Source organism: Hirundo rustica, chromosome W (genome assembly GCF_015227805.2).
Source record: "Hirundo rustica isolate bHirRus1 chromosome W, bHirRus1.pri.v3, whole genome shotgun sequence".
Lineage (NCBI taxonomy): Eukaryota > Metazoa > Chordata > Aves > Passeriformes > Hirundinidae > Hirundo > Hirundo rustica.
Genome location: NC_053487.1, coordinates 28873043 through 28896222, shown reverse-complemented (window position 1 = coordinate 28896222; position 23180 = coordinate 28873043). Strand labels below are relative to the sequence as shown.

The 23180-nt window shown below is 44.4% G+C and overlaps 1 protein-coding gene across 3 annotated transcripts in view; it reads right to left on the bottom strand.

Moving 5' to 3' along the window:
* Window positions 1-711: 711 nt before the first annotated feature.
* Window positions 712-23180, bottom strand: part of FGF13 (fibroblast growth factor 13) — a 360807-nt gene continuing 338338 nt past the window's right edge. For all 3 annotated transcript variants that reach the window (XM_040088991.2, XM_040088993.2, XM_040088992.2), the window contains 2 exons: window positions 1778-1976; window positions 712-1292 (listed from right to left, as the gene is read on the bottom strand). In XM_040088991.2, coding sequence (XP_039944925.1) covers window positions 1156-1292; window positions 1778-1976 — 336 coding nt within the window. In that variant the 3' untranslated portion in view covers window positions 712-1155. The remainder of the gene's footprint in view (window positions 1293-1777; window positions 1977-23180) is intronic.

Below are 23180 nucleotides of genomic sequence, written 5' to 3'. Positions count from 1 at the left end.
GTACAGAACCCAATGATGATTAATGCACAAAATCTTACACGTCATGCAATTCTATGCCAATATTTCAACTTTCTCCCATGCAACAGACATGATGACCTAAATGGAAACCTAACTACATTTTTTAAACAATTGTTTCCAATAGCATGTATAAGTATATGTTGTTTAGGGGTAACCTGTCCTAACGCTTCCTCCTACACAATATTCATGTGCTCATTACAGTGAAAGGACTTTTACAAATAAGACTTTTCTTATAAAAAAATTAAGTCACCTTAATTCCACAGTTTCTGTCTTTAGAAAAGAAGCCACAATGATAGTTTAACATGACACACAAAATGGAATTAAGAGAAATCTACACTGGAGGATAATTTTATCCCTTTCTGTTAACTTCCACTTGGGATAACAAAACAACTCAATTCCTACAGACTGGAGTTAGCACAAGAACTTTACCAGAAACTACAAATCTATAAAAATTTATATTTCATTGAGCTTAAAACCACAAGAACTCTGTTTGCTTGAGCCTGAGACACCAACTCTCAGTTACAGCCCTGAATTTTGAATTATTTTTTTAAAGACAAAGCTTTAAAGACCCATTGGAGTTCAGAAATCAAAAAGTTGCACTATTCCAAATTAAAGGATACATTTTTTTAATCAAGCCTTAGATATAAAATGGTAAGCCAAGGAAACAACAGAGTTTACGTATTTGTTTTTTGTTTGCCCCTATAAAACATACAAGCATTAAAATTTCCTTTGAAGAGCAAAAGTGGTCTTTTTCTGAGTTAGAAAGCAAATTCTTGTCAGCAGTGAATGCTGTGAAATGTTTTTGTTTCATTTTCCACAAAGCATAGGAGAGAGAGAGAAAGAGAGAAAGAAAAAGTGAGAGAGAGAGAAAGAGCTGGACATTTCTTCTCGGAGATTTTCCCGCAGTTGTGTTTGCTGTTATCCAACTGCCTTGTGATATGCACAAGCACATTCTACATGCCTGGGGTTTATCCTCTGACAACCAGTAGATCTAACTGCTAATAAACGGGTGACCTACATAAGTTCAGTGGCTTGTCCTGGGCAATTGAAGGTTTGGATGAAAGGCTGCAAGTAAGAATTCAACTGCATCCAGAGGTAAGGTTCTGTTTAGAGAGCACTTGGCTGGCCTGAACCTGGCTATGTTGACTCATTTTGGCTCATGGATTTACCCCCATTTAGCACTCCTGAAACGCTTCTGCTCTTTGTTGGGGTCCCACTTCCAGACCTGGAAAACTCTGTGAGATCATGGAGGGAAGGCTCTTTGTACATGGCCACTGCAAGGCAAGAGAAAGCAGAACATCAGCACAGGTTGGGGCTGCTTGGGCTGGGGGGCAAAGCCCAGCTGTGACATGCTGGCATTGCTCAGCCAGCAATATGCAATGGAAGAAGAGACTCAAATACTCAGGGCAAGGAGACCGCTTCCATTTCAAACGCTCCTGGAGAACCTCTGAGTTCCTCTTCAGTGGACTAACATTTTACAGAAGGGGAAAACCACTCCTCCCTCTCCCAGTTAAACCAGCTACCTACCCACTGCATTTACACAACCCTGCAGGACAGACCAAAGCTGATAAAAAACAGCATTTCCTTACTAACAGAGAAGTACCACTGTCAGTAGTTGGGAACTCTGCTGAGACAAACACCACGTTACAGAACATTACACTCCTGTTACATAAGCACCAGACACATCAAATATATATGCACAGGAATTAAACACAACACAGTCTCAGTTCAGATAAATGGAGCAAACCCAAGCAATTACCTTTTAAGGGTTTTGGAAGAAAGTGTGCTGCAGGTTTATTTTTCTTCACATGGTTTCCTTTCATTATTTCTCCTTCTTTGTTAAGACCCAAATACCAACCCCGGCCAGACTGTTGCTGTCTGTAGATCATTGAGGAATATGTCACATAGTAGTTTTCAAATACTGATTCTTTGAACTTGCATTCAGGTGTAAAATGTTCCTGTAAGAAAGCAACAGATCAATACGGGCAAGGCCAAATCTCACATCAGTTAATGAAAAAGCATACAATATCCATTGCTTTCTGAATGGTTAGAAGTCATACCTCTCATGCTCAACTATCCAATTATGAAACATGGGTCCTAAAAGTATTAACAAAAGAGTAATACAATTTGAAACCTGAGAAATGATGCTGTGAGCAGCTCTAAGTAGAATGTAATAAGATCTTTTTGAACAATGCGTAAAAAGTCTATGTGAAGATTTATTGATTGATGCAGCTAATGGATATCAGGCAGATACAGAGCCGTGTCACCCCCTGGGACCAGCTGTGGTCCAACCCTGCAGTCAGGAACGCTTTGTGCATTAACTGCTGGCCTGAACTGTGTATGAGACAAGTGCAGGAAGAGTCCAGAGCCAATATGCCATGAGTAAATGGTTGTGTCTCACTAACCCAGCAATATTAAGTTAGCTGCTAGCAGCTGCCTCTGTGGTCTAATCTCTGCTCCTCCTGTGCCTGGTGTATCACCCACAAGAGCCCAGCTGTCAGGGACCCTCTGCAGATATCACCTCTGCTCCAGGGCTGCACCACAGCTGCAAGCCTGGGGCATCCAGCCTTGGGCTTCCTGTTGGATTACACTGTGTCTTTTGGGGAGCTGATACCAAGCTGTCAGTGAAGATAAAGAGCAGCAAACCAGCCCAGAGCCTTCTCCTCCTGCCCATGGTGTGCTGGCTCTCCCCATGTGATGCCCTGACTGAGCCAGAATCACTGCACTATTGCCCAGCTGCAAAACCAGATCCAGACATAGACCATGGTTCTTAGAGGGATCTGACAGCAAAACACCAGTCCTGACAGCACCACTCAGCTGCTTCCCACAGCCCTGGCTCCTTTGGGATTTAAACATTGCAAGTTCTGACAACATCTCACCTATGGACTCTAAAAGTCCATAAAATATGAAAGAGGAAGGGTTTGGTCTGGCAATGCAGATGTTAACATCTCAATCGTGCCTGTCACTGCACCACAGAGCAGCCAGATGTTTGCTGGCCTTCCCTTGTGAAAGCAGCCAGCTGCAGGGGAGCTGTCCTTGTGCTTACAGTACCCTACAGAGGCATGAAAGAAAGGAGGAAAATTTGTGCTTGTATAATGATTGTAATTTTGATTTTAAAATATTACAGGAAATTAAATGTCTCAGGAGATTAAGATATTCTTATCTAGTTTCTAAAATATTCTCATGTGAGAAAAGGATGGCATTAGGAAAAAAAAGAAACCCACCACTCTGTATTTTCTGCACATCTTTTGCCATTTTGTCTTTATAAGAGAAAGAAAAAGCTCCCATTCTCTGACTGGCATTTGCTTCAACAAAGAATGTGAAGCAAGCAATTTTCTTCTTTTTTTTTTCTTTAAGCTAATTGGTTGTTATGTAGTTAATTGACAATTGGTTTCAAATGCTGTCAAATGGGGATAGTCACTGCATTTTTGTATGATTTCTGCATAAAAGCCTTCCCTCACTGTTCCTTGCCCAGCACCAGCCCTGGTAACAAAGACTATTGCAAGGGTATCATCCAATTAGCAGCAAAATGGAAAACTCCAGTGATCCCACTGGCAGATTATGGTTTATGTACAGTAATTTGGAGCTGCTTTGGGTACAAAAGGCCCACCTGTACACAGCAGCAGAGGGTCAGACTGCAAACAGAACCAGAACATTTACCCTGGAGCTCTCAGGAAGCAAGTTAACCTCAGTGAGCAGCAGCCCAGAGTCCCTGACACAGAGGGACAGAAACAGTAGGGGGACAGAAGGAAAGACACTGAACCCCTCCCTCACTCCTGGTTTTTCCTTGGCTCTCGTGGAAGTGCTGTGCTCCTGTGAGTTTGCAACTGAGCCCATGCCCAGCCTGACAGCGCCCTTCAGGTGCAGCCCAGCTTGCCAGCCACCCCAGAACATCCCAGGGAAAACCCTCTTGGAGCAGCTCAGGATCCTGCAGGAGCTACGGGGGCTGGATCCTCTTGACAAACAGAAACGAAGACACCTTTCTGTAACACACTCAGATATCAAGACAAATTCCCTCCCAGTTTTTGGGGCACTAAAGCAGAGCACCGCATTCCCTGGGCTGGCAGAGATTCATACCCCTTTCTGCTGGCTGGCACCTGCCAGTTCCCAGGCTGAAGCTTCAGCAAGGTGGAATGACATCCTCACTGCCAAATAAACAGCTCCCACTGAGCTCCTGCAGAGGCTGAAGGGCTCTGCCTGCTCCTGAATACCAAGCAGCTGCTCACCTGTAGGAGTTTGTTCCCACCCTTCCCTTGCCTTTAGTTAATCCAATGTGTGTCCTTCCTGCTCGGTGCAAAAAGAGCCGGGGAGGAGCACTGTAGAGGGAAGCTCCGAGTGAGGAATGACAGCATGGGGGCATTCCAATTAAAATGGATTTTTCTGAGCTTGGCAAGTCCACGTGCCAGTCCAGTTGAGTATGGACAGGACTTCAATGAGTACATCAATTCAGGATACAGTGCAGAGCAGCAACCGCAAATTGGCCATTATGTTATCTCTGCTGGCAAATTCTTTATTAATACATTGAGGAAGAGCATGCCAAAGTCAGGAGAGGGCTGAGTACCCCAATTAACACCAATGTTTTCCAGCTCACATAGTCAATCCTACTGAAAATTTATAAACACAAGTGTTGAATTCTAAGGCTAGTTTTTTCCTGTCTCTCAGCTGTCCTCTTAGTCCATCCTTGCAATGAAAACAATGGAAATGAGTTCTGGAAATCCAGTGTTATGGATACATTATTACACAAAAGAGATGAAAATAACTATTTCTCTGAGACAGTATTTCCATCTCTGCTTACCTCAAAAGTCATTGATGATGGCACCTAAATGACAATAAACTGCAGTCACTCAAGCCCCTCACACATCCACTCTTAACACTGAATGAATGAATGAATGAATGAATGAATGAATGAATGAATGAATGAATGAATAAAAGTGAAAAGAGTGCTGTATTCACTGTAGTTGTGACTCAGCCACACTTAAGTGAGCAGGAAGATGAACTGTCAGGGGCTGCTGCTTGGTTTTGAGCTGATCAGCTGAACTACTGAAAGGTTCCTGTTGGAGTCCAGGGCATTCCTTTGGCTGCCCTGGAGGGTTATGGACTTGGACAGGGGGGTCTGGGACCCTCGCCCAGAGCCCAGAGGGACATTGGCTTTGATCTCAGTCCATGGGAAAGGCTTCCTGCACTGCGGGAAGGATTGCAGGCCACAAGAGTGTGAAAGATAGTAGTTTAGCTTATCACAGGGTGAAAAAACAGTAGGTTTGTGTTTTTAGTATGGAAGTGAATGGGAGCAAGATGGAGGATTTGGGGCATTGTCTCCTGCTTCTTCTTTCTTCTTCCCTCACTCCATTTTCTGCAGTGACGGTGGCACAAAGTAGTTTAAAGAGATTGGGTCAAAGTAGGGATGACTTTTTTAGTATAAGTGATAAGTATTGGCAAATAATGATTGTCACAGTGTCCAGAAATCGCGCTGACCAGCGCAGCCACAGGCTAGCTCAGTGTCTCACTGCGGCAGCGTGGTAAGGTCGAAGCGGCAGGCAAAGCGCGCCGCTTCCTTCCTGTGGGAACTTGGATCCCACCGCCAGCGATGGGCACGTAGATGACGTAAGCGACCCCGGCAGCTAAGTGAAAGGCGGACTCTCCCGAGCAGGATGTAACGTAGGTTTATTGAGGCAGAGGGAGCGCGGAGCTCTGCACGCTGCAACCTGCTGCCCAGGAGAGACCCTGAGGCCAGGCGTGCGGCAGTTTTTAAGGGGGGGGTGGAAACGGGGGTGGCGACAACCGGTCAGCCAGTCACAGGAATCGGGGGGTTAACCGGGGGTGTGAACCATAGAACTGGGGACCAACCACGAAATGATGGGAGGGGGTCTCCCAGGCCCCAGCCTATCACTCGGCACCCTTCCCGGAGTTTTCCAGAAGCCAGGGAAGGGTTTCCGAGTGACAGACAGGGCGACCACGAGGAGAGAGGGGGGGATTGACAGCGACAGGTGCAGGGAAGGAATGAATGACAGAAAACGTCCTAACTCGTAAGGGGAAAACCAATGCAGAACACAGGGGTATACAGTGGACTCAACCATTATAAAAATAACTTAAAAATCTTACAAAAATAACTTAATAACTTAATAAAAACAATTCTCACACCACCACAAATGATAAATAAAGAACACGTAACAATTAGTATAAAAGATAGCGACAGCCCAGTCCGGGAGGAGTCAACAGATGCCCGAGCAGCTGCACAGACCTTTGTTGGGCACTGAGAAAATTGTAAGATAAGAAACAATAAACAAAGCGCGCAACCTTGAAAAATCAGAACCTGAAGACTCCGTCTCTTTTTTATGTCTGGCTCAGAGCTTTGCAGAAGGCAAAAAGACTGTAAAACCACCTGAATCTCAGAACAAAAAACCGAGAGGTTCCTTCATGAACAAATCTGTAACTGCATTGAATATTTGAAAATAATTAAAAAAAGAGTAATTTGGTGTATGATAATATGGTATGAAGGCCTCGTAGCATACATTTAGAGTAGCTGTATTTCCAGGCAGCTGATTAGATTATATTTAAAATAATTCAGGCAGCATTACAGAATGCCAAGCCTGAAAGCTAAAATATCATAAAAGCCAATCTGGAATTCTTCCTGGTCTATTTGTGCAGAAGACATATCTGAAGCCAAAACCCCTCCAAATTATCAGCCATCACACCCACCTACACTGCAGGACTGCATGTTAATTATTCTGTGCTCCAAATGACTGGTGCAGGAATTCAGCCTCCCCATAGACAGAAAAAGGGAAGGCTGTGTGGAACGAAGGTGTTTGGTATCACAGGAGCCTCTCGTTGGGATGGCTGATGCACAGTGCACAGAAGGAGGAGGAGGATGTTTGCTCTCTGCCATTTATTGCATTGTGAATTTGCATTGTGGATACCATCAGCAGAGGCCATCACCAAATTCTTCAAGTCACAAGGTCAGGGCTGGGTTTGTTGAATGTTTCTCTCACCATAGGTTGAATATCCTGCAGCTACCCTACAGCAGTTTATTAAAACAATCACAGATTTTGTTCACATGGACTTAGTGCTAGAGGCATGAGTAAACAGCAAGAAAAGAAAAATTAACTTTGAAAAGTATTAAAGAAAAGCATTGTGTACTTGGGAAACTTGGAAAATGTTCTTATATATGAGCATGTAATTATATTCCTTGTGATCAATGACAATGTGTATGGGATTTAGCCTTTATTTTCTCTGCTTAATGAAAATTGGATTTTTTTTCCCTCCATATCCCAATTTCTTTCAGAACTATAATGTAGCCCAGGATTCCATTTTATAATCATGAATTTTTGAAGAAGCCTGGTTAAGGCTCCAGAGTAGTGATTTTCTGCACCAGTGAGCCTGCCTTTTTTTATTAACAGAGATTGATTTTCTCCAGCTTGGCATGTGAAGTTCCAGGGTGTATCCTCTGGACCATCACCCTGTAATGTGCAGTGGTATCAACAGCACAAGATGGGAATACTTCAACTTTAAGGTTATCAGGTATAATAGCTTTTAGATCACCAGTGTGAGAAGTCTGAAGAAGCCTGGATTCCCTGAGCCACCAAAAGTCATTTGCTGCAGCAATGGAAAATGGCAATTACCTTAAAGCAATGCATTTATTATCAGATATAGCACATTTCCTCAGACAAGTTCCAATACCACAGAGCTGTCCATTTTGCTGGAGTTTACTTCTGAGGAATGCTGGTGATGTCAGTGGGAGCAGCTCCCAGTCCGTGAATATGTACAGATCCTGTGGGGCTGTTGGACCATGTAATTATGATTGTACACAAAATTTTCAGTCACAGGAAAAGACATCCAGAAAGCTGTGGGGGCTTTTGAGGACAGATGCTGCATTAGCTCAAGGAGGAACACAACTTTGGCTACGCCCTTTCCAGGTGAGTTTTCACAGACTTTGCAGGTAGCCCAAAGCCCTCAGGAGGAGCTGTGAGGCTGAACTAACTGCTACCAGACAAATGCCAGCTAATGAACAGGGATTTGTGGAACTGTGTCATTCCCCTGGAGGTTGCTTCAAGGTACGTGTATTGGCCATACAACCATGGAAGGAAGAAAATTAGATCAAAAATTATATAGAGAAGAGACACTGAATTTATTCAGGAAAACAACTGAGAGGAATGTCAAGATTTGTCTTTACAAACAAGTCCTGGGTCTGCTAGTAGATAAAATTAGCACTGAGAGATAAGAGAAACAATGGGAAGGATTCTACTGATTGATGAATGGAAAAGAATATTTGCCTTTACAAACAAATTGTAGGTTTGTTTATAAATTAAATTGGATATCGAAAGATGAAAGTAACAATGGGGAAAACCCATAAATCCCATAAGAATTAAAAATTAGGGGGGTTATACATTAAAGGGGAATCTTAGGTCTTAGGCATTTTGGGAAGTCTGTACCTCTCAAGTACCTTAGCCAATGGGGAAAGAGAGAGGGAAATGCGGCCAGGAAATTAGGATAAAAAGGAGGCTGCGTCCTCCGAAAAACTGAGAGACCCCAGGGGAAATGGCCCATGGCCTCTCCCTTTATTTGAATAAAGTAAAAGGACTCCTCTGTCTCCTTTTTGGACACAAACCTCTGGTGTTCGTGGATTAATTTTCCTAACACAACTTAATGACAGGAGTGATAGGAAGGCAAAGTTTTCTGGAGAGTGATCTCAAAGAACTCCATAGAATAGATTTTCCTTATTGCTAGTGCAATAAACAGGAATTTATCAAGTGAAACATAAATGGTCAGTGGTGTGTAAAATTATTTAGTGTGAAGCTTCTGTGGGAGCCCAAGGAAGCAGCTGGATAATCAGTATCTCCAGAGAAAGATTTCAGGTTGTCACCAGGTATTCTCTGAATCCATGAGAAAAGCATTGAAAAGAGCCTTTAATGATTCCCTTGGAATCATTCCTTTGCCCAGAAAATGAAATGTACAAATTCAGGGAAAAAATGCCCGCAGTGAACGGAAGTAGAAAACATATTAATTACAAATAGAGATTCAGAGGTATGAATTTTGTTCATTACTTTTTCTATCCTTATCAATGACTCAGTTGTGCAAATGTCTCCAAGTCATCTCTGCCCAGGTTTTTAAGTGGCATTTAGGCCCATCAATACCCAACTATTTAAAGATGGGTGAGTCACCTCAGTGTGCTCTGCCCATCAGGATGTGCTGCCTGATGGCCCAAGGGAAACTACTCAGTGACTGTAAACAGTGCTGGGATTTAATTGAGACAGAAGCTATGCATAATCATGTTATTGTTCCCCTGTCTTTTGGTGATGCTTCACTTTTACAATTGTGTTGATTAACCAAAGCATTCCTTAACTGTGGCAAGAGAACTAAGGCATGATACATACAGAAAGAAGGTACTCTTCTGATTACTGCAGAGGAAATTAATCCTGCTGGATAAAACCTGTAATGGGGCTTAAAACTTCTGCAAGATGTCCAGGAGTCCACCTCAGAGATGTCAAACACAGGTCCCTGTCCTAATCCATCCCACCAAGTTTTGACATACAATTTACTTGGTATGAAGAAGAAGGGCACAAGATCCACTTTATCCCAAATTTTTCTCTTCTGCATCATGTTCACCTCTGATGATGCTGGAATCATTGTAGAGGGAAACCTCTGCCATTACCTGAATTATCAAGTCTTATTTTAATACATTCTAATGCTTGCACCTACCCTCTTAATTTCTGCAGCTTTAGGAGAGATCCTGCCTTGGCCTGGAGGACAACTCAAGTCACCTGAAGCAGCAGAGGCAGCTGCAGCAGGTCCCTCTGTGTGCAGGTATCTGTGTGTAATAAACACCCTGATACCACTGGAGCTAGAAGATCATTCCAGCAGCCTGGGACTGTGCCAGCTGCTGAATTGTGCTCCCATTGAAAACTACCAGAAAACTCCCTTCTCCTCTCAGTAGTCTCAGTTTTCCCCAGAGCAGCCAATCCTTTTTATAATTTTCTTAAGCTCATTATCTTTGTTCCCTGCCACAGCAGCTTTCACAGGTGAATCCAGAACTGCAGAAAACATATTTAAAATGTGTCTGCTGATGTTTTTATCATAAGCACAATTTTTTTTTTTTACAGCTTTCTTCTCTCAGCTTTTAATTTTGGAAAACAGCACATAAAAGTACTCAGCGTGCCTCTTCTGTGCCATTCATTACCCCACATCTCTCCATTGTGCCTCTGCTTATTCATCTGTTGTCTTAACTAAGCAGGCCTAATCTTTTTAAATCTCTTCTCATATGAAAGTTTCTTGGTGCCTTTAATCATTTTCATTACCCTTCACTGAATTCTTTCTTTTTTTTTTCTTTATAATTTCCAGAACTGAAACACAACATTTAAGAAGAGGCTGCACCACTGAGTTGCATAACAGAGGTAAGATGTTTTCAGCCATTTGTCTTATGACAAAGTAAAATGGACTGTTACTCAACCTCACCATTGTGCATTTGTAGAAAATTTCTCTATCTTTTAAGTTGTGTCTCTGATAAATATAGCCCAATTTTATGGTATTTCTGACCTTCTGATTAGTCAGTGTACCCAAGCTTAAATACTAAAGGAAGGGAGAAAGATGTAAAAAGCAGCTCAAACAGCTTTCTTGCCCAGAACTAGAGCAGAGAGCCCCAAAGATGCTATGCAACCTATTTCATAACTAATCCATTATTACACAGATAACCTGCCAGACACTGCAGTCAGATTTCTAGCAGTTTTAATTGACGTTGAATCCTGGTATTGATGTCAATTATAACTGCTAGAAATCAAATCTCTCCAACACAGTTGTTGACCAGAATGTCCTCAACTTAAGTGTGCCATTTAAGTGTGTGCTTTTTAAAAAAGAACTAAGTTGAAACAAATCCCTTTAAAGTGTGGGAATCATCTCCTGCTCTCAGTCATAGACAGCCCTTCATCCCAATTTGAATGGCCAAGCTCTGAGCCCACTGCCATTTGCTGGACATGGCCCCTGGCATCTCACAGGCCACAAGGAGGCAGAGGCTCAGCACAGCACAGCTGCCCTGTTGTCAGGGTTTGCTTGTGGTTTGTGGCTTTGAGAGGTGTCCCTCAGCTCCTCCTTTGACTCTGAAGAGGATGGGCAGCAGTGCTGGGCACTGCATTGTTGTAATGCATTAATTGGGTTTATATTTCATCAGATTTGTAATGTTCTTTTCTATCTGCCCTTGCCCAGCAGTGCCCATCCCCCACACTGAGATGTAACCTAACCCCGTTCCTCCCACTTATCACTGATTGGGTGGTGCCTCTGGGTCCTGCTTATGGGCCCTGCCCCCTGGGGGAAAAAGCCACGGTGGGGGAGGGGCCAGGTCTCTCTGGCATCAGCGAGTCACTGGGAAAGGTCTCCAGCAAGCAGAGCAGGACTTAAGAATAAAAGCTGTAATACCCTACCCGGTGCTAGAGAGCAGACTCTTCTTTTGCCAACGGCAGCCGTTTAATCTCATGGGGAAACTACAACTGGTGCCTTAACGTGGGACTTGAAGCCACAAGGGGCTCCAAGAAAGCTGGAAGAACCACTCGGGGAGCACGTGGCCAAGGAATCTCATGCAGGCACATGAGTCACAAAACGTAGCCCACCCATGCAGAGACAGTCCCGTCAGGCTTGGCGTTCGCTGTGGAGTCTCCGAAACACAGGATTCCACAGGCCAGGGCTACAGTTTTCTCCCTTGGACTCAAAAACCCCATCGGAGCGCTGCAAAAAAGACCCCCGAATGGCAAGCAGCTCCCAGAGAAGGTGACCACATGCTCGTGGAAAGATGACCCTGGGATCAGAGACTGGAAACTCTTTTTGCACCAAAAAGGGTCAGTTTCAGGCAAAAGGAGCGGTTGGGAAAGAAAGGAAAGGAACGCTGGAATTTTGGTGAGTATTACTTTCGGTTTTATATGGGAAAATCTTTTTCAGAGGTGGGATTCCTCAGGGAAAAGGGTTTTATCCTCTATTGGGGAAGGTTTTGCTTTCAGAATAAACCTTCAAGGTGCTTTAAATAGCACGCTTCTCTCGACAGCCTTGGGGGGGGGGGGGGGGGGAAAAGAAACTGTTTCCCCTTTTGGCTTTTTTTCTCTCCAGCAAGTTTTTTTTTCCTTTCAGTCTCTCAGTGACAATAAAGAGGACACAGAAACTCAAAATCTGAGCCAAAAATGGGTGCTAGGCTGTCTGTTCCTCACAAAAGAGTCTATTACCACATTTTATATACCTTGAATAATGACGAGACCCATTATTCAAAGAAACAGCTGAAAAAATTAACTCTGTGGTTATTTGCTCAGTTTCCACACTTATCATTAGAGCAAATAAGCTCCCCAGAATTCTGGGAGGCTATAACAAAAAAAAATAGTTGAATCTGGCTCCTCTAACAATAAAGAAGATGCAAATTTTGCCTTTTATAGCTTAAAAATTAAGTTTGCATTGCAAAAGCAAAATAAAAAGGAAAAAGGACCAGTTCTTTGTGAATTTTCCCCAGTTTGTACCTTTGCAGGCAGTCTGAGTGCTCAAACCTCCCATCTCGGTAGTCCCCGGGTGGGGGGGGGGGTCACAAGATGGAGGGGATTCCTTTGTCCAAAACGGCCAAAGCCATGTGCTCCTGAGCCATGAGGAGTCTCTCCCTTTGTCTGACTCCTCCTTCCCTTTGGTGCTGCCCCTGGCACCACCCTCTCCTCTGACTCTGCTCCCTACCCTCAAACCTCTGCCCTCCGACTCCTCCCTGTGTGACTCAAGCCTCCAGCCCCTCCCTGCCCCTGGTTTCCACGGTTTCCCCGCCCACAGTCCCAGTTCCCATGCCCCGGAGTGAGGAGGGGGGGAGCTGGGAACCCGGAAGCAGGAAGCGATCCTGACTTTTCTGCCACCCCTTTCACATATCAACAATCAAAAAGAAGGAGTGCTGTCCACAGTAATCGGGACCCCTTCCCCCAACAAGCAATTCAGGGTTTATGCAAAGCTCAGGCCAAATTCAAATATGAAAAAGAATACTTTTGCAACTGTTTAAAAGCAAATTTAGGAAGAAATACTACAGCTCCCTTTGACCTCCAAAAAGATTTACTTCCGGAGCTTTGGCAAAATCCTGAAACGGCTCTTGGTAATAAGAATGTGCCAATTCAATTAGCAATCCAGCCCGATAGGTCTTTCCAACCTTACAGTAAAATAAAGCAGCTTCCATCAGAACCTTTAGTAACATTTGTGGAGCGATTAACATGAGCTATCAAGTTACAGGTTAAGAATGAAGGAGCCCAGGAACAGGTCCTGGAGGAGATGGCTCTGGCCGATGCAGACGAACAGTGCAAGGCAGCCATCCTCAGCCTGTCCACAGAACCAGCTCCAACTTTACATGACATGCTCCAGGTCTGTGCCAGGAAGATTCCCTTTATAAAGGCTCATCAAAACCACAATTCCAGAGTCAAGCCACCACAAAAAGCTGCTGCAGACACCATGCTTCGTGTACCATGGCCACTGCCCAAGAGAGGAACAACGTGTCTCCTGTGCGATCAGGCTGGACATTGGGCATCTCAATGCCATTTAAAGAAGCCATTTCTGGACTTTCGGGACAATGGGGGTGGGAGGTCTCAAAGATCTAAAGGGAATTTTTCAAAGAAACTAGATAATGTAAATGTTAAACTAAATAATCCTGCTTTAACCAGTTCTGCCTTTCAGCAAGAGTCACCAGATATGATAGTAAAGGATCTTGTGACCAGAGAAACAAAAAGTCCTCATGATCAGGTCACCTGGGGTCATGGGTACGCCTATGTGTCCACTCCCCCAGGTCTCAAATGGGTGCCAGCTGAGTGGGTGAAACCTTTAATCCCCAAAACTGCGAAACCACCTGCAGAGGCTCCACAAGTGGCCAGTGCTGCCTGGAGGAGGAGAAAGTGCTGAACCTTCTCCTTCTAATTATCATTATTCCTTGACAGTGTCTTTCTAAACAGTTTGCACTAAAGGTCATTTTTCTTCTGCAACTTTAAAGGTACTCAAGGTCCGAACTCTGAGCATCTCCCACAAACCGAGCCTTCATCCTTCTTAATTTAATAAGAAAAGGGGAAATGTTGTAATGCATTAATTGGGTTTATATTTCATCGGATTTGTAATGTTCTTTTCTATCTGCCCTTGCCCAGCAGTGCCCATCCCCCACACTGAAATGTAACCTAACCCCGTTCCTCCCACTTATCACTGATTGGGTGGTGCCTCTGGGTCCTGCTTATGGGCCCTGCCCCCTGGGGGAAAAAGCCACGGTGGGGGAGGGGCCAGGTCTCTCTGGCATCAGCGAGTCACTGGGAAAGGTCTCCAGCAAGCAGAGCAGGACTTAAGAATAAAAGCTGTAATACCCTACCCAGTGCTAGAGAGCAGACCCTTCTTTTGCCATCGGCGGCCGTCTAATCTCGTGGGGAAACTACACTGCATCACCAAACAAGCCCTGGCACTTTGACATTCACATTATTATTATTAAACTATTTACACTTTGTAGTAAGTAAGTGAGCTAAATTAATTGTGACAAATATCAAATATCCTGGGTTTCTGAAAGTAAGATGTCTGTGTCTTTGCAGGCTACCTGAACATTATGAGCTAACCAAAATGCAGTTGGCCCAGCCTCCCCAGCATGGGGAGCTCCCCACCCAGGCTCAGAGGGAGCAGCAGGGCTGGTGAGAGGAGAATAGGATTTACTGCTGGATCCTGGATACAGGACAGTAGCCTGGGAGATGGAAGAGAGCTCCTGTGGACTGACACCCATGAATTCATGCACATTTATCTTAAAGGGCTGGAAAACAATAATCAAATCAGTGTTTGCAGCAAGCTCTAAATCTGTCTTAAATTACAAGCAGGGACATGACCCCTTTTGCAGCAGATACTCCTGAATTCTATGGAAAATCAAGAAAGCATACAAAGCTTTTTCTCTTTTGGGGAAGAGCAGCTGAATAAACAAGAGTCAGAACAAGTGTGGACAGTGCTCTAACATGCCTCCTGTGGGAGCAGTGACCGCAGGGAATCCTGTCTCTGTGCTAACCTGCAGCCTACCTGATTGCCTGTCTGTACAATTCAGGTGGGTAAATTGATGTGAAAGTGATCCCCTGGTTCTTTGCTGACCTGCTGAGGTGCCATCCTGTGTTCCTGATGGGAAACTCGAGGACCAGAGCTCTCCCACCCACAGCTGGGTGTAGGAATCCACTTTCACACCCAAGCAGGTGTTTTCATATAGGGAAAGGTTTAAGACTCACCCTTTGCTGCTCATATAAGGTAAAGGACACAGAAACTTGATGCTCTTTTCCCAGTAATTGGCCAGGTGCCAAGCAGAATTGGATGCTTAGACCTGTACTTCAGCTTGTTGCCAATTTCATTGGGCAAAGTGCCACAAAGCCCATCTAGACCATCAAGTACTTAAAAGACTGCACAGAGGAGCTCGATTGCTTTTTTGGACATCCTCAGCCGGTGTAAGAGTGTTCTCTACACTATGTTCAACTTATATTTCTTTTGTTTGATATTGTTTGTTATTTTTGTCATTATTAAAACCTTTTATTTTACAAAGCATGTCCAGAGAAATTGTCTCGCTATTATAAAGCCACTCTGACAAGTTGCAGGTCAACCCTCAGACTTGATACATCTTCATGGGGCTCATTCCACTCTGGCCATGTGTAAGATTGTATCAGCTGGGCAGCAGCTCTCCCAAGGACACCCTCTGTTCTGCCTGGACCTCCCCAAACCTCCAGCAGCCTCTTTGCTGACATTGAAGAAGAAAAATGGGGTCTGCACCAGAGGAAGAGCTCAGATGCTGCTGAACGAGCTCTTTTTCTGCACACCAGAAATTGTTCAGTGACTGTGAGAGGCTGCAAGTGGAAGATAAATAACAGCAGGAGCTGCAGGAGAAGGAATAATGCTGCCCTACATCAAACAGGTTCCTGCTTGGCTGTCAGCTGAGAGTCTGTTCCACAGGAAAAGCCAGCCCTGCCCTTTGGCTGTGTTCATGTGGATGCACATTTCTGGTGCTCTGGCTCAGCCCATCCCTCAGTCCTGAGAGCCCCCAGCAGTGCCCCAGCCTCTGTGCTTTCCCCACACAGCCCTGGTGTAATAGTCTTAATTTAAAAATACCAGGCAGAAACACCAATTAATGTAGGGGTTTTAGTATTTATTCTCTTTCTGTAGGAGGGAGAGATTAGGAGAAAAAACAAAGAAGGTTTAAGCTTAAAAATGAACAAAAATTAGTTTTATTAACACAAACTAAAAGAATGAAAAAAAGTTGAGAAAAAGAAAACCTAAACTAAAACAGAATGACACTTTAAAACATGCTTCTCTCTTCTTACAAACTATTAACTTTCTTATTAAACAACATAGAAAGACACAACTTGAGATTTTCAGTCAGCTTCACTATTTAGACAATTACTCATTACTTTAGGAGAAGAGTCTCTCCAAAGTTTTTTTTTTTTTTATGAAGACGTTTGCCACAAGACAAAATAGCCCAGTGCTCTTAATGTCACACATCTGCTGCCGCCCGGAGTTTTCGCAGACTGTGATGTTCTATCAGCAAAGCTTCTCAGTGTATCTGGGGTACTATTTATGAATACTTCTTCTAGTCTAAAATCATCTTTGTCTCAAAGGCTGAGACCTCCTTTTAACCCAGGAGCGAGGGCTTTAAAGTTCCCAAATAAATCTCAATTACATCAGTCCTCAATTTTGATTAGAAAAGCATTCTACCCAACAACACTAAGATGCTGCAAAGAACAGTCCATTTCTCCATAGTTTACCTTAGAGAAGTCTCATTAAAAATGTCTACTTCTTCAATCCTATTCCAATATTATTAGTTCTTTCACTTCTAATCTGACTTCATTTGGTGTCTGTTCTACGTACGCTCTGTTTTCTTTCTTCTTTCTCTTAAGGAAGAGTAGTGCTTTAAAAGTTCCATGTTGCTAGGAAAAGGTTAAATCCGCCCGGGCCTGCAAGGGCCACGTGAATGGGCCGGGCTGCATGAGGCTGAAGAAAATGCAAAGCTGTGCTGATGGAGGAAGCTGGTAGATGTCCTTTTTTCCACCCCTTTGTCTCATCCAGGGTGGTCTGGCTTGGAGCTATCACAAAGCTGTAAAAGGGCTTCACCCAGGCTGCTCCCATGCAGGCAGCAGCTCTCAGAAGCCTGGCCGGGACTGGCCCAGCCAGCAATGGTGAGCCCGACCCGGGCTCCCCCTGCTCTCCATGCGGGCAGCAGCTTCCAGAGGCCCGGTGGGCCCAGCCTGGCCGCCCAGAGAGGCAGCAGGGCCCGACCCAGGCCTGCTTGCCACCTATAATGTTATCTCATGGCTGATTCCGAAGCAAGAGAGAAACCGATCTGAAGCAGATTAGTTTTAAATGTCCTTTCCAAAGTTGCATTGACATTTCTTATTGGTCAACTTAGCTGCCAATATCTTAGCTAGATTTTTGATAGGTCCCTGTCCTCCCCCCCCCCCAAGACCACTCCACGGTCATGGCAGGGAAAAACATTTCACATTTCTCTATAACCAGAAAACAAAACTGTGCCAACCCATGATACCTGGGCACTGCCTGTGCTGGAACTGCTGCCTCAGAGCAGTCTCCCCTACAGCAACACTGCCAAACATATTTTGGGAATCCCCTGGAAAGCTTTGTAAAGTAATAAGTGCAGCAGAGTTTTTGGACTGGGATTATATGTGGTGGTGTGAGAATTGTTTTTATTAAGTTATTAAGTTATTTTTGTAAGATTTTTAAGTTATTTTTATAATGGTTGAGTCCACTGTATACCCCTGTGTTCTGCATTGGTTTTCCCCTTATGAGTTAGGACGTTTTCTGTCATTCATTCCTTCCCTGCACCTGTCGCTGTCAATCCCCCCCTCTCTCCTCGTGGTCGCCCTGTCTGTCACTCAGATACCCTTCCCTGGCTTCTAGAAAACTCCGGGAGGGGTGCCGAGTGATAGGCTGGGGCCCGGGAGACCCCCTCCCATCATTTCGTGGTTGGTCCCCGGTTTTAGGGTTCACACCCCCAGTTAACCCCCCGATTCCTGTAACTGGCTGACCGGTTGTCGCCACCCCCGTTTCCACCCCCCCCTTAAAAACTGCCGCGCGCCTGCCCTCACGGTCTCTCCTGGGCAGCAGGTTGCAGCGTGCAGAGCCCCGCGTTCCCTCTGCCTCAATAAACCTACGTTACATCCTGCTCGGGAGAGTCCGCCTTTCACTTAGCTGCCGGGGTTGCTTACGTCATCTACGTGCCCGTCGCTGGCGGTGGGATCCAAGTTCCCACAGGGAGGAAGCGGCGCGCTTGCCTGCCGCTCCGAACATACCACGTTGCCGCAGTGAGACACTGAGCTAGCCTGTGGCTGCGCTGGTCATTGCGATTTCTGGACACTGCGACAATTATATACTAAAAAATAATACCAAATTAACAGGCCTATTAATTAGGCTGTTATTCTGTAGCATTACATTGCAAGCATAATTATTAATATGGATAATGTCAGTGTTGGGAAACTTAAGCAGGACATTACACTCAACAGCAGTGACTCCTTCAGAACCTGATCCAAAATGTATTTTAACCAAGGCAAATATTACCTATGCCTTTACTGCATTTTGGTTAGCTCCTAATGTTCAGGTAGCCTGCAAAGACACACAGACATCTTGCTTTTAGAAACCTAGAATATTTGATATTTGTCACTATTAATTCAGCTCACTTGCTTACTACAAAGTGTAAATATAAAAACTGAGCTTAATAATAATAATGTGAATGTTACAGGTTCAAGGAACTGGTTAGCTCCATCCTGACCAAACTAGCACCTCTGACCAAATGATAATGAGACCTTTCCCAATGAGCTTGATTTACTGAAATCCGCTTTTTAATGCATGCCATGGGTGGATGTTCTTCATACCTCAGTAGGTTGACAGTGCCAGGGCATTATTGGCAGCCAAACCCTGCTTCTTGATACAGAGCAGTGATACTCTTGGGAATTTCTCCACCCTCACTGCTCCTTCAATGATGCTATTGACCATATGCTGCTAAGAGGGACTTAGAGGGATGTTTGTATTAGAGATGGTAGGCTAATTGTAAGATCTGAGAGATTTCAGATGGCAAAAACTTTAATAACAAGATAATAAAGGATTTTACAAGGGAGATGAGATGTAAGAGTGGCCCTTTACTTGAGAGCTGATGCTGACTGGTAGAACACATTTGTTTCAGCAGGTGAAGACCCCACCTACAAAGGGACACATGCAGAGAACAGGCTAAATTTCTCCCTGTAAATGACATACATGCATGTCTTGTAAGCATTTTAAGTTTTGGGGAAGTTTTCCAGCATTTCCTCCTTAACAGGCCTCCAATGAGCCAATGAAGCCAAGAAATAGCCCTGTCCTTCTAGGAGACAGCCTGAGCACACAGATAAGCTCATAAAGCTCTGGTTTCTTTCTCCCACAGTGATATGGACTTTGCACAGGTCTGTCATTTGGCTGGTTTATGACTCCCTGCTGCTCCTGGGCCCTGGAGCCAGACTTTTGGGAGACACCATGCTGCTGTTGTCTAAGCAGCAGAGGAGAAACAGGTCCCTGGTAAAACACTTGCAAACCTAATTTAAGCTTGTGTCTCGGTTTGAAAGACAGGTATCTGCTAGGGAGGGGCGGGGCCTCTCTAGGAATGGGGAATTCTAATCCCTTCCCTCTAAGTTATTATAATTTAGAAAATTAAAGGGGCTTTTCAGGCAGAGGTATGGGGAAAGGAATAACAGTTCTTTACTAGTAAGTATAACAAGGCAAACAAACAACCACAACTACAGCATTAATAATAAACAGAACCAGGAACTTTGAGGAAAGCCCGGGGCAGTCTGATCTCTTGGGACTCTGAGAGCACTAAGCTGGAACGGTGGAAATCCCTGGGCTGGTGGCTGGAACGGCAGGATGTCCCCGGCAGGCAGGGGGATGTGGGGCTACAGCGTAGCACAAAGAGCAGTGCTGAAGAAGCCGTGCCTCCCAGGCAGGGCTGGCCCAACTCCTGCAGGGCAGGCAAAGGAGCTCAGAATTCCTGGGCACACAAGCAGATGATGGTAATCTCACAGGACCGGACTTTCTGTTGACCGTGGACTTCTCCCACAGCAAGCAACAGCCTGACCGTCCTCTCTGATGCCGAGATCAAGAGAAAAAACCAGCCCCCAGCTCCCCCAGCTCTGTCCTTTTCCCTTCCCCAAAACTCATGTGATCTTCCCCCTCCCTCAGCCATGTCTTGTGTGGGTCAAGCACCCTCTAAGCATCAGTACTTTGTCTCTTAGCAACTTATGGGGAAAAGTTCTATAGGAAAAAAACCAACAAACCTAACCCCCAACAGCTTGGAAGACACCCAAATGTCTCTGGGAGGTGCAATTTAAAGCCTTAACCTAAGATAGCCTGGACTGCAATCGCAGATTTCTGGGAATGCTGTGGGACACTTGCTCCATGAATCAAACACTGCAGATTTCTGTATTATAACATTTCAACAGGAGAACTGTTCTGAGTTCTCTCACAATGAAAAAATTAGAAAAACACTACATTCAGACATAGGTATTGTAATAAATACGATAGACCAAATTCAGTAAATCAAAATTTAGAATTTTATTTTGAGACAAAATAACAGTCTCCGATAGCCACAATTAAAAGGTCAGCGTCGAACCCCGGGGTTTCGGCACTGGGTGAACACGGTAACACACTCTGTCAGTATGTCACCCCCCAAGTTCACATTTTTGGTCTGGGGCTGTCGACTTTTATACACTGGTCCGTGGAGAGAAAATCAGGATCCTAAGGCTCCCTCTTCCGAGGCAGCTTCATTAGATATTCATGTTTGGGTTCTGGCAGGTTGAATGGATTTGAGCTGAAAAACAATGTCTTGATTGCTGCGTCCGGGGACGGTGTAGAGATGTTAATGTCGGGCGGGGACAGATAAGATATCGATCTGATGTAATCATTCGGTCCTCCGGGTTCTCCATCTCCCTTTTCCGTCCTTTTGTGTTCTCCTCTAACGATTCCCGGCAGAAGTATCCTCGTGTCCCTTTTCGTGTAATTCTTGGCATAGTTTTCTCGTGTCCCTCCCGTGCAATCTTTTAGCAAAAGAATTCCTTTTGCCCCTCTCCGTGCTGCTTCAGTCCCAATTAACCCGTTGTATACTCGATTAGAAATAAAACTTGCAGTTTACAGAGAACGAGTTACATATTATAACATTTAACACGAATTAACTTTAGGACATATATCACAGGTATGACCACTACATGACAGACCTCTGCACCAGCAAGTCTCTCAGGCTTCCTGAGAATTTGAGTCAAAGAACCATTTCAATTTCCATTTCCATTTCCATTTCCATTTCCATTTCATTTCCATCTCCATTTCTTGATTTAGAACTAAACCTTGTATCTCTGCCTCAGAAAGTTTTAAGCACAGTTAAAGAACTGGTACTGAGATGTTATTTTGAGGAACTAAGGATTTTTAGGAAAGTTAAGATAATAAGTTGCTGAATTAGCTGAAGTAGATAGGTAATCTTTGTTCACAGTTAACAGAAGCCAGATCTTAGATAAGCTACCCCGGATCTTGTAACTCATTTCTTGTCAGGTTTATGTTTATGTAGTTGTGCTTGTAATGAAAAACAAAATGTGGTAAATAGGACATAAGATAGCTGCAGATTTCCTGCTTAAAGGACCCATTGAACACAAGAAACTGTAAGTTCTACCAAGGATTCATTTGTCATGAATGCATTGAAACGGTAGAAAGATCAGGACGAGGAAGACTCATCTTACTTCCTCATTTTGGGTGACCCCTCCCCAAAATAGACCCCCAACTCATTTTAAGAAACAAAGTACGCATGCTTAATAGCCTTTTTGCCAATTAGCATAAGAAGCGAGGAATGGGAGATGACAGAGGTATGAATATGATATGAATTTGTATTTTGGATATTCAACACTTTTGTAAATAAAAGGCTTTGTAATTACCTGTGAATTTTGCAGTGTGAATTAGGGAATTATCCCACGTGCTGCCCGGCCGTAATAAACATACACTTTCTAACTTTAAACTGTTAGAGAGTTTTGTCCGTCACAGTTGGGTATCGATACTAGATCAATACCCATATTTCTTTAATAAGTCATTTTGGCGAGCCAGCCAGGAGACTGCTCTCTCTGGCCGTGGGGCCAGCGGGGTCCAGGACCCCTCTGGGTGCCCACCCGGAATTTTCTGGGAAGAGGGCTCCTGTGGTCCTGCTGACCACCCAGGGAAAGACCAGAACCTGCTGGAACTACAGACAAAAGGTATGTTTATATTTGAAAAGAGGTACCTTGGTATAGGTGGTTGGTAAGACACTGAGAGACGTCTCGTGCACAACATACGCCTCTTGGGTTTGTTTGTAAAAGTTGTGACAGCTCTGCGGAGCCTGGTGTCAGTGGTTTGGTAGTCCATGTCCCATAGTGGGGACAGCAGCAACCTGTCTTTGTTGTGTCATCTTGCAGTTTAAAGGTGCCTTGGTAGTCCGTGTCCTGTAGTGGGGACAGCGGTAACCGTTTTTTTTTTTTTTTTTGCTGTGTCATCTTGCAGTTTAAAGATGACTTGGTAGTCCGTGTCCCGTGAGGGGGCAGCAGCGGCAGTAAAATAACCGGTGTTGTTGTTGTGTATTAGGAGCAGTGGTGGCTCCGGTTATAGTTTGTGGTTTAAAGGTACCTTGACAATCCATAATCCGTGTGGCGAGCCCGTGCTGGGACGCAAAGGGTCCTGTTGTGGATCCCGGAAAATCCTGATTGCGGCCCCGAGTGCACTGGGTGTGTGTGGTGTGAACGGATCCATGTTCTGTGGTCTTGTGGTTTTGTGTGTTTGTGTCTTCAGGTGTGGAAGAATTATTGGTGCACCGTATGTATCGTGGTCTGTGGGAGTTTGTGTAAGCGTTTTGATTTGTGTGATGTTGGAGTGTGTTAGTAACCTGTGTCAGTGTTTTTTAGGAGTTTTGCAAGCTTGAAGTTGTAAAAGCCTTTTGAATTCCCCGCCTGATCAGCGGAGGGATCCCTCTGTTTGCAAGAGCGGAAGGATTTAAAGTGTTTGTGTTGTATCCAGATTGTGTGCTGGAGGGGAATTAGACTGTGTGTGAGCTTGAACAGCGTGTGCTTTCGGCAACAAGATTTTGCTGACGTTTTGTTAGGTGAAAAAAAAAGCATTTGTGTAAGTTTAAATCATTTATTTTTGAACTAAAA